The sequence below is a fragment of the Scatophagus argus genome, chromosome 24 (genome assembly GCF_020382885.2).
Source record: "Scatophagus argus isolate fScaArg1 chromosome 24, fScaArg1.pri, whole genome shotgun sequence".
Taxonomy (NCBI): Eukaryota; Metazoa; Chordata; class Actinopteri; family Scatophagidae; genus Scatophagus; species Scatophagus argus.
Window position 1 is genome coordinate 1,457,005 of NC_058516.1, and position 18,353 is coordinate 1,475,357.

Genomic DNA, 18,353 nt, shown 5'->3' on the forward strand with positions numbered 1-18,353 from the left:
CGTTCAAAAACCCGCAACGCAGGCCCAAAGATTTGCTTTGAGAACGCGAGATGTGAGCTCATTTCTCCGGTGTGTCCACATGACTTCGCCCTGCAGTGTTCCTACACAGAAACCTCAAACGTCACGGGCAGGAATGTAAATAACCACGACTTTCAGTGTCGAGTAAACGTCACTCACAAACTGCTGACATATTTAAAAGCTGAAAACCCCTAAAAGTTCAGCTCAAATTCAGCTTACTGTCATGGAAGACAAAGAATGTGAATATTACTGGATTTCCACTAATAAAAGTCATGTCTGTCTGTTTTATTAACTTTATTGCACTGCTGTCCCCTCGTTGGGAGTCAAACTGTGACTCAAACTAATCCCAGGATTAAAGCTCCATTATGTGGATTTACTATCACATATCGATTTGTGTCCGAGCTGCCCGTCACATTAAGAAAACTGTGATAATCCATGTGTTGATGTTGATTTTAAATGTCACGGTGAATCCTGCAGCAACATGCCGACGCCGTCAGCTGGGATTACCTACTATAAACCATCACACACACATGAGCGCACACACACACACACCGAGCTGCCTCATTAATACCTGCGGTGTGTGTTTTGGGGGGGGTGGAGGTTTTAATATCCTCACTAAGTAGCAGCGAGACCTGGCCGCTTCAGTCGGTGCTGAAGTCTGGTCTCAGCTCAGCACTGAAACGAGCAGGACAGGAAGTTGATAGTTTCAGGTCAGAATACAAAAACGCGCTGGCTGGATTACGCGTGTTTGTGTTTGTCGACCCTTGTGGTCGTCAGCTTCAGGACCAGATGATGAAATGCACACCTCATCTGTAAAACTCCGGCCTCAGAATAAATGAGCGACAACCCAACCTCAGCAAAACCCGTGAAAAACGTCACGACTGAACGTCGCCGCTTAACTTAATGAGAAACTGTGAAAACTTCTAGTCGTGTGCGCGACCGAAAACGCTTTGAAAGTAAAACGAGACAAGTGAAAACAGACTCCGTTCAAAGCCAAACTGCCGAGTCGAAGCACGAGCGCTGCAGGCTCGGTGTTGTGAAACCCTGCAGGATGTCAAAATGCGTCTGTGGCGATTTCACAAGACGGCTTCCTTTGTGTTCATCGAGATAAAAGAGGCTTCGCCATCTTGCTTCACACCTTTCTGCTCTGGGGGACAGTTTGCTCTACTCTCTCGTTTTGTTTGAAACTTTGCTGCCGAGGAGATTCCTGAGACACAAAACAAAACACACCGGAGGACGGCGACGCGGGCTCGGCCCGACAGGCCTTTTCCCTTCAAACCATCCCCGCTTCCCTTGTGGCGTGCATCCCTATCAATTACACAACTGCGATTTCAGAGATTAAAAATATTGCCAGAAACGGCGTTGGAGGGAATTTGATCTGCTCCGACAGGCTTTTCTTTATTCACGCTTTGTCTTCAACCGTCTCTGAAGAAAAGAAGACGCTGAAAACCCCAGAGAGCGACACAAACCGCCGATTACATCAGTGTAGCTCATCAACAGTGTGATCTGTGCTGTCTGCCTTGCAGCTCACCCAATTTCCAAAGTTGGAGAACATGAAAATCTGCCGTCATTAACATAAATTAGTCGGGACCGTGTCGAAAACCTGCTTAGACCACCGTGTTGAAAAAGCATACGGTGAGTGAGAAGCAAAGAGCCGAGGGAGCTTCACCGGTTTCTGACTCATGAATGTCTTGTTAGACATTTAATTTCTGTACTGGAAAGACCCGAGCTTCGTAACAACACAAGAACAACACAACACTGGGCCGAGTTCATCGGGGGAAAGCCATCGGGGCCATGACGACTGGCTGTTTTCACTCAGTGCTGGGGTTTTTATTTCACCACAGGTCAGGTTTCTGACTCAGAAAAGTTATTGAATAAAAAGAGAGACGAGGACAAAAGGAAAGCGGGAGGAAGACAGATTATTATTTGTGTGCAGACGAGTCAAACTGGGCTGAATATTCAGACAAGAAGGCCGATGAGGCTTAACTCAGCTTCTAACACTGGACTGAACCTGAAAACACATGTCGGACTCCTGCAGCACCAAGCAAGACTGAAACTATGAGAAGATAATAAAAAGACAAGAGAAAATAAAAACGAGCTGTTACCAAGGCCGAAAACAGTGTAAGGATGTGAGAGACGTGTACTTTGTTTATCAGTGTTTTTCTCATGCATAATAGAAGATAAGCTGTTCCTGAAGATATCAGGTTGTGCTGAGGAGCAGATCGAGTTACTGCTGCATCGAGTTGTCTTTTTGCAGTTTGGCAGCTTCTCGTTTCCTTAATGACCCACACATACTTGCCTCGCTGCCTATGTAAACTCTCATTCATGAGGGGAGGGGCGGGGCCGACAGGCTGCCAGTAATTTTCCACCATAAAGGTCTAACCAAACTCACTTCCCTGTCATTAAATCCACAGTGCTGCTGCAGCTCCAGACGTGCAGCGAGTTCCCGGGGCTCGGCAGCGGCGGCGGCACGACGTTAATGCAGCACGTTTGCACCTGATGGGTCCATCGATGCCTGAAGTTTGGCAATACGAGACACAGACTGATACCAAAACTCTCAACATACCCAGAATTTATTTTCTGCAGGATGGGGGTGATTAAAGGGTGGAGAAAGTGACACTCAGGTGGATGATCAGGGCAGCCACTAATGACCAAAATACAAAGACTCTTCATTCGTCAGAAATGAGAAAGAAAAACCAAGGCTCAGAGCTCTTTTGGTTGACTTGAGCTGTCGGTGAGTGCAGCAGGGCTGAGGTTGTGATCTCAGCTCAGGGGCTGTCGGTTTCTGCTCGCAGTGTGGTGGGATTGACAGAGCCGAGACCTGAGATCATCTGAGGAATCAAAGAAACCAAAAACACAGAGCGGAAAGACGGGCGGCGGCAGCTGCGAGTTCCTGCTCATAACAGGAGCGAACACCAGTCTGTCACAGTCTGTAAAGCTGTGAGTCCCCACAGCAGGCAAAAACAAACTAATTGTCAATGTAATGTTGTCTGTGAGGTGGCTGATCTCACCGATCAAAACAAACCAAAGCAGTAAGATGGCTGTTAACGTTCACACGCAGCCGTACATGAAGCACCGACTCTGGTGAGCCGTTACAATGAACGTCACAGGTCACATGTTCAGCGCATCACACACAAACTGCAAACATTTGTTGTTTTCAGTCCGTGTGTAAATCACCAAAACTCAACGCACAACAAACAGACACGGCAGAGACATTTTTCTTGTGTCTTTCATTGTCTCCGATTCATGTCAGGACTCCTCGGAGCTGGTTCACTTGGTGCCAACACAGCAACGCTCATCGGGCTGCAGCTGTGTCATGTTATTCTCAAGTTTAATCAGCTTAAAAGCCGTCAGTATCGGACTTTAAATGGACAGGTTCATTTGTGTTGTGTTTGCGTTCAGTTCATTTCAACTTCAGAATTCGAGTGAGCTTTGGTTTATCCAGTCGTGAAGTTGAAAAGTCATCCAATAACTCAAACAGCCGTTCACTCCCACCAACTGAAAACATCACAAATTCCAACTTCCTCTTAGAAGAAGCTGTTGGCCGGAGCCATTCTGGTTCAAATGTAAAAGCAATGAACGATGCTCCCTGACAGAACACTTCACACAGCGACGCAACGCTAAGCTGCTTCAGTCGGCGAACTGAAACAAACGCAGCGCGTCAACCTGCGTTTAAGACATCGATTCACTTTGAGTAATTGAAAACATCCTCGGAGGTCGTCTGACTTCAACACACCCGACATGAGCGGCGGCTGAACGGTTTCAAGGAGCAAAAAAGAAACGAAACAGGACTGCAGAAGCAGCTGGCCAGTTATGTGAAGCGCTTGGCAGGAGCTTCTCGTTATATAAGGGACGTCCATCAGCAGCTCGCAGATGACCTCGTGAAAGGAGATGCTTACTCTGACCGACATATTTGGGTCGATAACGAGGAAGTGAAGTCAGGAAGCAGCTTGTTCCTCTGAGGAAAATGAGATCAGTGACTGCATCCTGAGCAACACTCTGCTGGAGGATGAGCCACAGCATGGACTACAGTAAGGCGACGCGTGGGGCGAAACATGCTGGAATTTCCCTTTAAAACAACAAACCCAGCAGTCATGAGGCAGACGGGACTGAGGGAAGAGAGTTTCAAGAGTTGAAAAATAGCAGCTGAGGTGCGTCACAGCGTATCGACTGATCACCACGGCGATGCGTCTCATCTCGTGGTGAGAAATTAGTCATGAAGTCAGGAAGGCGTGAACATGAAGAGTTTCCAAGAAAAGTAATGACGAGATCTTTCTTAAAAATGTCTTCATTTCTGCTGACGTCGGGGGAGCTGCTCTCGCACCTCTTCCACAGGAACTCCACTTCAGACATATGATGTAGTGCGTTCTTACCGCTGATGTGAGTCCAAGCGAGTTTCCAGCTTTATTTTGCAGAACATCTTAAAGCATCAGCGCTGAATGAGAGGCCTCAAGGTTCTCATCTTTTCCTCTTTCTGCCACAAAGACAACTCAATAAGACATTTAAATTCCAGATGTCAGGCTCACATGTGGAAATGCATCAGGGATGAACAGCACACTTTCCAGTCCCAATCCAATCAGCACAAGCGGCGGCTGGTCGTCTCAATCAGCTGCTTCTCTCGGCCTGAGGACTGGAGATTGAAATCAGCTGCTGTATGTTCGGCTCTGTTTTGTGTGTGTTGTGTTCCTGTGTGCGCTCACATTAAACTGCACGCCGAGCTGTGCCATTTTTAAGCAACAATGCCCGTCCTTTCTGGCTAATCCCGGCCCCAGTTTGGCCCCGTTTGCCCCAGCTGTGGTTAGATCAGAGGTTAGCAGACACCTTTCTCTGCACCACGACTTCGCCCCAGGCGCTTCCTCCCGCCCTGACTTCCTCTGACAAACATTACTTCCTGTAAGACACAGGAGAGATTAGTCAACGTGTTTTACCGGTTTCCCCCGGTTAACTGAGAAGCACGTGGAGGTCTGCGTCGACATCCAGGCAAAGCTGCACATCTGGCCAAAGCTCGAACCGGCCTGATCAGCTCCGGGCTGATGATTTTCACTCTCCCTTCTTCTCCTGCTGTGTGGCTTTCTTGACCTTTTCTCAGTTTTTCCTTACAAATCTGCCATTTTGTTCACCTCATGTGGTTTTGCGTGGTGCCTTCAGGCTCGGCGTCCTCTGTCAGGACGAGTACACTGCGCACACTGTGTGCTGCAGGACAGAAAGCCTCTGCTGGGTTTCAGTCTGTGAAGGTTTTTGGGTGAAAGGTGCTCTGTGGTTTGGGGTTGCTACTTTCGCTGAAAACTGAAAACTCTCTGTGCTACACAGAATTACTGTCACTGTGAAAAGCTGCTGAAGCTGACTGGCACTCCTGATGTCCAGACTTCCAGGCAGGTTCACAGGGTTCAGGAGCGGATCTGGTGTTACATCACAAAGTGAGCGCAGAGAGCGAACTTGTTTTCATTTCACCATGTTTTAATTCACTTCATGAGCTCCTCCTGTGTGGCTGAAGGTGTGCTGATCAGTGACTGACAGCTGCTTTGTACCCGTCACATATGAACAGAAGTCAGCTTCCTGTCAGGTACAACACCTTTTTTTTTAATCTCTCTGCTTGCTGTTCGCATGTCTGGCGAGGACGGCTGAGCGAGACGGAGATGCAAATTTGCACAGTGGAGACAAAAATCTTTACGAGGCCCAGCAGAAGCATCTCAGGAACAAAAACACGATGACTAATTCAAGCTGGATTTTACTACCACGACTCCTCGTGAGCTCCCCTGAAGCACTTAATCACCAAAAGGTGGACCTGACAGGTGCTGGACAGGAAAACTCACTCTGTGTTTGGGAACTGAGGATTCTGGGAAAAGAAAAATATGAGTAAGCGCTTCGTCAGTGAGGGCAGATGAAAGAGACGGGCGCCGTTTCATTGTTTGCCAGCGTTATGATTGTTTTCTACATGAGGACCAGAGCGGCAGGAAAACAAAGCGAGCAGATGATGTCACCGATAGCAGAGAAGGACGCGGACACGTGGGACGGATTGGTGATGCCTGGCAGGTTGCCGCGGTAACCTGGACTGCGCGGGATGCGACAGGGTGCAGGGACGTTTCCTGAGGAGAAATCCTGCGTCGGCCTCAGCGTGCCCTGGTTTACTGATGTACACGAGCGTCCTGCAGGCGGGGAGGAAAACTAGATGAGCTTCTTAGAAAACAAAACACAAAACATCCAACCGCTCCGAGCTTGTTGTTGCTGCAAAACGAGCAAAAACAGAGGAAAAAAAGGAAACGGTTCCACTGCGGAGGACTGCATTGCCCAGTCCTGAGCTGTGGTCCTGACGGAGAAGGGGATCTCATCAGTTAAAGTCGACAGCTCAGTAATCTTTTTTTGTCATGAATCACACACTTCATGTCTGTCAGTTTAAAAAGACAACCTAACAAGCTAAAATCAGTCACCAGGAAGCATGTGAAGGGCTGCGAAGAGCAATCAGCCATGTAAACAGGAAGTCACTGCAGGCAGCAACACAATAATAACCGTTGGCATTTGTTTGATTCATGACAAACATGTTTGTATTTACTCATGTAGTGAAACGTTACCAACAGAAACAAGCACCGTGGGTGTTTATCTTTACAAACCTCGAAAAACTGATCTTTAACTTTGTGACGCTTCTTTCTGAATCTATAAAGTTTGGGGTTTTCAAACCACCCTGAACCCTGACCCAGCGTGAGCCGCCTGGGGCTGGTCTGCCGCTCCACCTCCCTCAGCCTCCACCTCAAAGGAGTTTATGCTGTTTGTTTTCTTTTCTTTGTTGCTAACCTCCCACTTGGTGTTGTTAAGTTTTGGCTGCAGAGGCACCACCGGACTGCCCTGCTTCACTTCACGACGGCTGACTGGGGGGGCCGGCGGTTACCAGCAGCAGGAGAAGAACACTTCTGTTAGCTGCAGTCAGTAAAGGTTCAGGAAAAGAAAGGAGCAGCAGAGGAGCACAGCTCAGAAACTGGTCTTCCCCGGATGCCTGGGCAGGTTTCTACATGACCGTCTGTCTGCTGTGTTTTGACTGCGATCCTCCCTGCAGAGGGTCTGCAGGTCTGATGTTATCGCACTGGACACGCTGGAGACATCCCAGTACTGACTCCAGGACCTTTCCAGGACATATTCCAGGACTGACTCCACAAACAGACATTCGTCTCGACTGCGCTCCCGCCGAGACGCTAAAGCGCGCTCTGATTGGCTCGTTCGTCACGTGTCCCGTCCTGACTTGCTCTCCTCTTGTGTTTCTGTTCTCGTCTGCTTTATCCCGCGTTGACAGAACCGGTTTGCTGCCGTGTTTAAAGGTCTCTCTGTTGGACTTTGACTTGTCTGTGCTGCCAGTACAAATATTGATGTTCAGACTCCACCGACACAAACCAGTTCTCTCTCTCTCTTTCTCTTTCATTAATCCTCTTCTTCCTCTTCATTGAAAAGTGGATACACTGAATAAAGGCCAAACAAAGCCTGAATGTGAGTGCAGGAGGCCCGTCGACGGTGTGAGAGGGCTTTCATAAAACGACAACTCAACGGCCTCCATCACTGAGTTAGCTTGAATCAATCGATATTTCAAATATTTAAAAAAATATATATATACATTGCACCTGTTATTTGTTTTTACACCAGAGGAACTCAAAACCTTTTGATTTATAAATAATTAATAAGTGTTTCAGCGTTACAGTGACTGTCACCAACGATCAGCGGAGGCAACAAAGACAAGCAGAGCGAATGAAAATAACAGTTTATTTTCACAGGCCAAACCCAAAACACTGGGACAACATCTTCACAGCCGTGGCAGTCGTCCAAAGTCGAGTTGTTTTTCAAGACTTTCTGAAATCTTCTCGTTTCTAGCAGCAGGAGAAGCACTCGTCTGACCCCTGACCCGACTGTAAAAGTCCCCAGTATTCCAGGACTTCCATAACCAGCAGGAATCCTGTGATTTAAACTTCCCCAGCTTTAATTTAGTTCAGCAGCGGCACTTCGGTCGGCCTCGTGTTGCCTCGGGACACGGGCTGGTCCCTCCTAACGCAGTAAAAGCAGGCATCTGTTTCCTGACGGCGGTTACTGCAAGTGCAGCAGGGCTCGACTTTTTTTGGTTTCTTCGTTGCCTTACTTGTCGCTGAACTGTGTGGAAACGGCGAGCGCCAACACCGCTTTGTGTGTCTGCTGACACTTTGCATCAGCCTGTCAGTCAAACTGCAGGGAAAAATGCAGAAGAGGCTCAGCAGCGACAGCCGACACTCCCAGGATTTAGCTCGCAGTTTGGCTCCCACAGATAATCACGTTTGTGTCATTTTTGTTGTTTCATGCCTGTTGCACATGTCTACTGTCCAAATCCTGCACTCACTGTCATGAGATAAGCACAAAGATGAAGAAAAAGTACAAAAAAAGTCATCATCATCACAGAATGAAGACTTGATGGAGGTGAATGTTAAACATTATTTAAAGGCTAAGCAGAATAACTGCAATAACTGGGATCTCTTTGAAGGTCAAGTTGCTCCCTAAATGCTGTCGTCTACAGTAAAGTCAGGACTTCTGCACTCGCCTCCGTCCTCAGCCATCAGGCAGGTCAGAGGGTCAGGCCGGGGTTCAGCTCGAGGTGGGTCACAGGGTTCAGATCGAGGAAGCTCGACGAGCGCTAGCGGCTTTAATCTGCTGAGAAGTACTGACCGAGACACTGGAAACACATCTGGAAAACGCATGGAGGAGGAGGAGGAGGCGAGTGTGCTCAGAGAAAATACTGAATGTGTAACAAAGGGGAAAAAAGCAAGAGTGTATACATGCATCTGAGTGTGTGTGTGTGTGTCTGTGTGTTTCCTGAGGCCCGGCAGAGGAGGGAAGTTCAGCTGAGCTATTATAAGACCACAAATTAGGGCTCTCTGCAGCCCGAAATCTCCTCTGCTGGGGCCTCATCAGCAGCACAATGAAGACTTCACTCCAAAACCCAAACGCATCCACTGTGGAAAAATGCAGCAGCAACCTCACATCCATCAGTGCGGATTTCAACTCAGCACAGAGGACCTTCAACAGACACGACTCCTCCGTGGGCAAATATTTCACATCCCGTGTGGATATGCAGCGCGTTTTTAAGTCAACGCGGCGGCTGTCTCCTCCCTGCACTTTCACACCTGTCATTACCACCGCCCCTCAGGTGCGCCAAAGCTCCCTTTATCCGCCGTCAGCTAAGTAAACATCTCCTCCCACACAAATGATACAGCAGAAAGAACGAAACAGTCGAGAAAAGAAAGACGCATTGTCTCCGGGGACATTTTAAATTACAGATTAAAAGCAAAAGTTAGACTCCAGCGCCGAGTGTGCTTTTACTTTTTTGAAAAGTCACATTGTTATACAGCAGCTCTTGTTTTTACTACTTTTAGTTCGCTAAGATTCGACACAAAGCAGATCCAAGCACATATAACATCTAAAGAAATCAGTAATCCATCCACAGAGACGGACGGACGGACGCAGACAAAGGCAGCGAGGATAAAGACACAGCTGTGTCTGAAGATGAGGGAGGTCTGGTTCAACAAACGTTCACAGTGTCGAACAATGTGCGTGTTGTGAGCGCCGGCCCTGGGATCGAACCCCCGGGCGTTTCCCATCGGCCCCAGCGGCCCCGTCCGGCGGCTCGGCCCAGGGGGAGAGACCACGACGAAGGGACGGACACACAGCGTTCCTTTCTCAGCCACATCCTGCCGAAGCGACGCTCGGGCCCGGCCTTCCCATGAGCCTTTACACTCTCGGGTCGGCTTTGTCCGCTGAAGGGCCTGCTGGGAAATTCAGCGTCAGACGGGCTCTGACTGGAGCGTCTGGTAACACCACAATGAGGGATTCACCGAGGCCACACACACACAGTGTCTTCATGTCTGTCTCAGCAGACTCGTCCCTCGTCCTTCCCAGCCTGATGACCAAAATGTCCCACAATGCAACAGGCAGAAAACAGCCCTGCAGCTCTGCAGCACAGTTCACACACTCTGCTTCTCTTCAGGTTCCTGCTCGCATTTGCTCTCAACCAAACAAAAACAAAACATGAACTGAAAAGGAAAACGCTGACTCTGAAGCATTTTGGATGTGGAGACTCAGGTTTGTTTACTGGCTGCTATCAACATCTGCACAGCGCCTACTTTGAGGTAGTAGTACACGTTTACACGCAGCGGAAAACTGTTTCCCAGTCACTCGAACCGCCTGGTAATCAGATCTTTGGGTGGGGGGGGGGGTAATCAACAGTCAACGTAACAGTCAGGCGTTTCAGTCATTTTCTTTTTTCAGCAAATCGATTCACAACAAGCTGGAGAGCAGCTGTGTTGATCTCATCCACGCTTTTCTGTCACCGTTTCTGGTTGTTTTTCCAAACCATCGATCAGCGAACGGGATGACTGATGATTCCTGCGTGGCAGCTTTGTGATGCGTTCGTTCATGACATGAAACCCGGCCGCTGACTGTGAGGAAACCTGTGCGGGTCTCCGTCCATCACAGCTCGTATTGTGTTCTGTCTGCAAGCCTCCATCAGGGCAGATAAAAAGTTGGCCCGTGTTCAAGTGACGGGGCAGAACAGCAGGCTCCCTCAGCCTCGGAGGTCTCGTGGTTCATCCGAATTCTTCGTGAAGAATAATCTAATTGCGAGACTCCTGCTGGCATCAGCGTCTGGACGGCACAGAGGCCACACACAGCAGCGAACAAAGCGTGACGTTCATGTCCTGTCCCCCTCACGTCCAGCTCTGTCAGACGCTTTTCAAACCTGAAGCCGTGAATCAACGTCTATGCAACCGTCTAAATTTTGGGTTTGTCCACATGTTGTACTTCTGCATGGAAAATATGCCTTTTTTTTCCCAGATGCCAAGGCTGGAAAAGCTCAGTCGAGGCTCCGAGAGCTAAGAATATCAAAGCCACTTCCTGCCTTGTCTCTGTCGGGGCCTGTTCTCCCGGCATAACTCTTTCAGAAAGTCAGTCAGAGTGGAGCGTCGTCTACGAAATGTCGACGTCTCAGAGGCAAAGATCCTCGGCTTTGAGTGAAGTGACACACTTTTGGCCTCAGGTAAAGCGTCTGCATGGATGCACTCTGTCCATCATCACTGCCTTTCAAACCGGGACGCTGGAAGGGGAAGACGTCCTCAGGCAAAATGACTGTCGTTCTGATCAATCTCTTTTGACTTTTTATTTTGGTGTGTGGTCAAAGGAGAACACACACACACACACACACACACTTTAGACTGAGAAGATCTCGACTAGAGCAGCTGTGTTGTCTCAGCATCTGTCTTACCTTTGAAAAGCTCCTTGTAAAACTTTGTTTTATGGACTCGCTGTTACACGATGTCTTTGATTTTATTGTTTCTGCGATTATTTTTGCCCCTCGCCGCCGTCCTTTCATCTCGCGGTGCCCTCTCCGCTTTCAGTCGCCCCCCCGACTTTGATGTCGGATTTTATTTGAACGTTTAAGTGCTTCATAAACTTATGTTGAATGTTTTAAGGGATGCTTATGAAAATAGGGTTTATTATCACAATTAGAGAGAAGCAAAGACAGGAAGAGACGCAGGAAGTCTGCTGTGCCCTGAGATCCTCGTTCACACTCATGACTGATTCACGGCCTCGCTTCAACGTCGTATTTCATGAGAAAACACGTCATTCTGAAAGCTACATGCGCTCAGAATATTCTCATGAGCCTCCACCAGCTGAGGATGAAAAGACGATGAAGAACGACGGGAAGCTAAAACAACTGGTTTCAGCAAAGCGCACAGAGCATCGCGCCGCTCCCCGGATTCATCAAAAGGTGGACAAGCAGACTCGTCATGACATCATCATGACAAAGTGAAACCTCAAAGGCAGCAGTAATGAGGACGTCTTAATACTTTGAAAAAGCCTCAAATGTGGATAATCACATGCACCACAATGCACTTCAGATGAGGTCTGCTGCGTGCGCTGAAGGCCCACCTTTGAAGTGAAACTGGGGGGACCTTCCAGGGTGTGTGTGTGTGTTGGAGGGTTTCATGAATGCATAAAGCCCCGAGTTGTGCCGCTGCAGGCCTGCTGCCGTGCGAACAGGTCTCCCCGCTGGAACAACAAACTGGGCTCCTGCAGCGTTTGTTTGAGGTGGAGGTGGAGGGGGGGAGGTGGAGGAGCTGTGAACTTCAGGCACGGGAGCCGTTGAGGAAAAGGCTGAACAGTTGGAGGAAAAGGGGCCCCGGGGTGCTGCAGAGGCCCGCAACAGGAAATGGGTGGGGCTCAGAGAGAGAGAGAGAGAGGGAGAGAGAGGGAGGGAGTTATGAAAACTCAGATCCCTGCCTGCTTTGTGAAGTATTAATTAAGAAACCTAATGATGTATATTCCTGGGCTGAATCAGATTTAAGTGGACTCTCAGGGATTCAAACAGGTCTGGTCCCCTTAAAGAGACAATAAATCCAAATCCAGGAACTCCCCACCCCCTCCCTTCGGATCCTCTTTCAAAATAAAAGCGCTGTGACTGAAGCGGCTCGATGCCACGGCTTCGGCCCAGGCTCACATGTAGTCTGAAAGTAAGCAGACGGCCGTCGCCGCCTCCAAACGCATTTGTTCTGCAGACGCTAAGTGACCGTTGCGTCCAATTAAGTGACGTCCTGTGTTTCCTTTGGCAGCAGAGAAGACTGAAACTCTCTTTCTGTTTGTCAGTTTGTGCAGATTCATGCGTGTATTAAAGAGGCTGTAAGTCAGTTGTTTTGCAGCCTCACAGATGCTGAGGCGGGGGGGGAGCTCATAAGGCTGTTAGTCAGTGTCAGTGACTCACTGGTTACTCGCCAGCAGCTTTCTGGCTCATTCTGCAGCCTGAACTCCTTTGCAAAATAAAAACTCTCATTGAGTGGACCACTCATCTGGAGTGGTTTCATTATTCCAGCATTCCAGACGGGTGATATACAAACGTTTCTGTTGGATCTGCGCTCTGATTTTACTGATTTTATGTTTGTGTCGGCTCCTGCTGAAGACAAATTTATCAAAAGAGACGAGGCGCTCGGATTTCATGAGCCGACAGAGAAGTTAATTCTTATTCATCTTTTTAAAACAAAGAATGCAGAAGATCAGAAGCCAACTGGGCAACACTCGGAGTCCAAATTGCAATTTATTCCAAAATAAAGCCAGCGCTGACTCTGACTGCACCGACGCTTGCGCAGATCGCCAGCTTCACTCGACTCTTCTCCAGAGGGTCTCTGAGTAATGCAGCCATGACGAGAAGGAAAAACAAAGCCACGCCCACGAGGAGTCGCAGCTGAAGCCCCACGGCTGCAGGTTTAGGATCACAGTAAAGCACATAGTTCACCTCTCACCTGATGAGGACCAAATACTCAGCCAGCCACAAGGGCCAAGTTTCACAGGGCAGCACTGATTTAGCTTCCCAGCTGGTGGCGACCGCGCCCTCCCACCTCCTTTACTGGAAATAGGAGCCTCGTCTTTCAGACCGTCTGGACCAAATCGCTGCTATTTTCAAAAGAGGCGGCAGAACAATATGAGGAAGCTGCCTGGAAACTGGAATAACCTCAGTGGGTTTCAGGATTCAGTGTTTTGTAAAGTTTTTTTGTCTCCTTTAACTTCTCGTACGGCGGCCACAGTTGTCCTTCACTTCTAACTTTTTTGTGCAATTAGTAAGAATCATTTTTTGTCCCTGCTTTTCAAAACAATGGAAATCAGCACGCAGTGTGTTTTAAAAATGTTTAAAAATTTGCTTGCCGTCTAGACATTTGCCCTTTAACCATTTTCGACTTCCAGTACGAGCTGGGAAGAAGACAGGCAGGACTGGAATCTGCCGGCTAAACGCACAGGATGTTTCACACGGTTTGCATCCAGGCTTCTGTCTTGTTCAGGGCGACTGAACCTGAGCTGAGCTTTCTAAAAAAAGAAAAAAGGCTGAGAATAAAGCGTTTGTTCTGACTGAGGAGTTTCCATGGACTTTCCAACAGGAAGCCAGCAGAGGTGGTAAGCACCCACGAAAAAACGATGTCAAAATGTCAAAGTGATGAGGCTTCGACCAGACTAATGCAGCGGAAACAGCATGAGAGCAGTCAGGAGTCAAACGACTCCCAACTCAACTGATGTGAACTGAATTCACCCGAATAAAATAAATAAAATAACGATGAGACAATTTAGAAAGATTACTGCAGCAGGATCATAAATTAAGAGAAACCTCACATCACATCACACCCCCTCAAACACTCAGTTCCTGTAAAGGAAGGTTTTACGACATCAGCGAGACGCCGCAGGAAGTCCTGAGGGCAGGATGAGCACATTGTCACAGGTGGGACACTCACCGTTGAAGAAGCTCTTGACCTTCAGGTAGCCGACGCTGAGGCGGAGCACGGACAGCTTGTCCAGCCGGGACCTGACCTCCTCGGAGAAGGGCAGCAGGCTGGTGAGCTTGTCCAGCTCGCCGTTGAGCCGGTCTCTATGGCGTTTGGACGGGTTGGACTTGGCGCCATCGGGAGGTGGCGGTTTGGGGCTGCGGGGACAGAAAGGAGATTAAAACGTGGTCGCTCGCTTTCTTTCCTATGAGAAGTCAAAGAGTTCTGTCAGCTTTAGGCTCCTGCAGCCAAACATTCGAGACTCCTGAGCCAACTTTTAAAAGAGCTGCAACTAACAATCACTTCAGCCATCGATTATCAATCACCTCCTGATTATTTTTTGGAAGATCAGCACAAAACCCACTGATATTCCATTTATAATGTTTCAAGACAAACAGCAACTGTCTGAGGACCTGGCAGCGGTGCATTTCACTTGGAAAACCCCTTGGAGAATCGTTCACGTCAAATGTTACACTTTTATCTGTTCATCTCAATTAACCAAATCCTGACATTAGCATAGCAGTAATAAAGCAGTGAATTCATTTGCATTTTCCTGCCAGTTTGGGTGGAAAGTCGGCTGGTGAGGGGCTACAGAGCCGGCAGCTCTTGTGTTTTGTGTGTGAAAGGTGGTGCGACATTTTGAGCCCTTGTTTGACATAAGCCTGTGATCACACGGCGTCCTCGTCCTCGCCGTCTTCACCTGTTTTTCTTTCCACGTAATCACACCAGCCAGTTCACATTAATTTTCCCCGCAGCTGCTGAATGCCGCGGATTAAAAGGTTTGCCGAGAGGAAAACAAACGGACCACCTCGACTCTCCCGAGGCCAGAGCAACCAGGCTGTCTCTGCCATCCACTGTTGCCATGGGAACCAGGTCTGCAGCCTGATGTCACCTGTTCCAGGAGTTGTTTATCACCTGCGCGTTCGACTAGCAACGTCGGTCAGCGCGCTGCGGCACAGTAAACAAGACCCAGAGAGGCGGAGCTGAGGATTTCACTGAGCGAGAGGAGGCCGAGAGCTTCTTCCATCATCCGCCTGCCGTTTGCCTCGGCGAGGTTGGACTGGAGACGAAACATGGCAGCATCAAACCACTGAGGGGCCGGAAGCCCCGACGGGATGTTTGATTTGTGCATTTTATTATGTAATCTGACGAAGTGAAAATCCCTTGTGCTCCTCACGGCGGCCTGATCACACAGACTGTTGTGTTGTTTTAACTCGCGTCGATGTGTAAATAAACCCTGATTGCTCGGGCTGTTTGGCAGGTCTGTGTCTGTAACTGAACTCCTGTGACCGGCGGTAAACCCGGCGGCTTCTCGTCTGTAACTCAAACCAGACCTCGGCGCACACGGGGGCTTTTCTTTTTCCCAGAGAAGGTGTGAAGCCTCAGGGCGTGCCCTGCAGACGCCGCTCGTCTGCGCCGAGATTCGCTCGATTTTTGGGTCACTCGTGTTCCTCCACAACAGGCCGCTGGAGCTGCGTGGTGATTTTCACTTTCAGAAAGCTCAACCGCACTCTGATATGTGATCAGCACTGCAGAGAGAGGGACTTTCTGAGGTTCAAGCTCATTTTTCTCAGTTTCACACTTTCAAGGACAACTTCCAACACGATTTAATGTTTGGATTCCAAACGTCTCAGGAAATCTGATATCAGAGCACAAACAAGTTCTGCTCGGTGATCCTCATCTACGTCCACAACCTGCCTGCGCTTTGATTTATTCTTTCGGTCGAGCAGTTTTATTTAATCAAGGTATTTCCAGTTCCAGCGTCTGCACAACATTATGTCAGCAGAATGAAACGGTCTCAGAATGACAATAAGTTTGTTACTATTTCTGGCCCAACAGAAGTAATTAGCAGGTCTGTTCACAATAAATCTGTGGACCAACATGTGCTGCAGTCTGTGGTTAAAAGCCAAACACTCGTCCACCAGGTGAGGTCTGCAACGTCAGACTGAAGCAGAAGCTCATTCAGTCCTGCTGAGGGGAGAAATTACTTCTGCCTTTTAAGTTTGCCAGTTTAGCAGACATTTTTACGTCCCGCTACTGTTTCCAACAACAAACTTTTTAGCTTACGTTTGTGATGTGCTTACAGTGTTTCTTGCCTGCTCTGCTCAGTCTGACCTGAAAACCTTCTGCAGCAAAGCTCAACCGATCAGTTGCACTGAAAAGACAATAAATTAAAAAGGATCTCAGCAGGTCGGCTCTCGGCGTCTTGCTCACCGGCACTCCAGCAGAGCGTCGGGTTGTTGTTGTGGGAATCAAACCTGTGACCTTCCACCAACAGGTCTCTCTCACACTGAGCAGCTGCATGTCGGCTGCTCTTCAGCTCAAATCAGGTTCAGATGTGCCTGCTGACGACTCCGCCGGGGATTGTAGGTCAGGTGAGGCCAAATGTGACGTTAACTGTGTGTGTGTGTGTGTGTGTGTGCACACCTGCAGAGCTGCATACTTTCTAGGCACTGTGGCTTCAACCCTTTAACCTCCTGATTTGCGCCACCTTCGACTGACAAAATATGCAGCCTGAAAACACTTCAGCAGAAGCAGGCAGCCATTAATGGCTTTTACTGCAGCGACACACACCACAGTGACTGGAACACACACAGTGAGAGCGTAATGGAGGAGGGTGATGACAACCAGGCCAAAGGGAAAACGACCTCATCACTGCTAACGCGCAGGTTGGTCAGTCACTAAATAAAAATCTGGATGTTCTTTCAGGCTTCCAGACGAGATCAAAGTCTGGAGTTCACTCACAAGCACACAGGAGAAACTTGATGGCCGGGACGGACGCCATCAGAAAACAAAAGATCCTCCGTATTACAAACATGGAGTCAGAGCAACAATCAGCCTCCCGAAACCCACCGTGAAGTTGTGGTCACAAAGTGCTGCAGCTCGGCCACGCTGACGCATACAGAAACTGAACACAGACGCCATCCCTGCAGAACAAGAAGCGTCTATTTTCTGTCTCATCTGTCAAAGCTTGAATGTTTAGTCATTTTGCGACTCCTGTGAAACATGTTCAGTTTGGACGAAACACAACAAGCCACTTCCCTCCAGAAATAACATCTGGAGACACAACAGCTCGTGCAGGAGAGGTAAGAGGAGACACAAGTATGTGAAGCTGCGGTGAAACTTTTAATGAAATAAAGCAACTGCTGTGCACAAAATGAGCAAACTTCTGCTGACGTTCCCGCTGAGGTCCGGGACAAAACCGATCTCTGGTGCCTGAACCGGACTGTGAAACAAACCGACGGCTCCCATCAGAAAGGTGAGGAGGGACTATTTCTTCTGACAGTCAGACCGCTTCACACTTTAAATCACTTTTCTTCCAGCAGTCTGCCTGAACTGTAACATAAACGTGTAAAATGTGGACATTGTGCTCCTCCCCTCCCTCCTGTAAATAAGACATCTGCTTCCAATAATACTCCAGAACACAACATATCTGAAATCGAGGCGAGATGGCTATCGCCGCATTCCTGACGGCACAACTCCCTGCAAGAACAATGAGCAGCCAGTGTTGTTACTTTATCTAGCAAATCTGTCCTGGAAGGGGTGTGTGTGTGTGTATAAGTGTGTGTGTGTGTGTGTGAGGTTTTGTGTCGGTCCTGAAGAAAGACTCCCCTGCGTTCACACAAAGGCACTTTGTCTCCGTCGGGGCAACGACACCTCGGCAGAACAAAAGAAACTGAATACGACGTTGGCGTCTGTTCCCCGCTGATGTTATGATACAGGAAGAAAAAGAACTCGGGAGCAGGAGGAGGATCACACCTCCACCAAAACCCCGCTCAGACACCCCACAGCTGAGCGTCGGGAGCTGTGCCTGTTCACACACACAGAAAGACAAGTGGCACGTTGGGCGTCCTGAGGAAGAGCGTGTTTAAGTTCACTTCCTGTTGCTTCTCTACAGCAGCAGGCTGAAATCTGTGACGGCATTACGACACTGATGATCACATCCACAAAGTCTTTTCATATGATGAATTTAACAAAGCACTGCGCAGTACGTTGGCATGTTACGACCTTTTCTATGTTTGAGTGACTATTAAA

At 48.6% G+C, this 18,353-nt stretch overlaps 1 protein-coding gene and 1 long non-coding RNA gene across 7 annotated transcripts in view; one reads left to right on the forward strand and one right to left on the reverse strand.

Moving 5' to 3' along the window:
- The window catches only part of LOC124055531 (aryl hydrocarbon receptor-like), a 51,119-nt gene that overhangs the window by 28,654 nt on the left and 4,112 nt on the right, over positions 1–18,353 (reverse strand). Inside the window, exon 2 of the mRNA XM_046382418.1 lies at positions 14,289–14,476. Coding sequence (XP_046238374.1) covers positions 14,289–14,476 — 188 coding nt within the window. The remainder of the gene's footprint in view (positions 1–14,288; positions 14,477–18,353) is intronic.
- Positions 1–18,353, forward strand: part of LOC124055535 — a 54,097-nt gene that overhangs the window by 6,348 nt on the left and 29,396 nt on the right. The gene's annotated exons all lie outside the window — the stretch shown is intronic.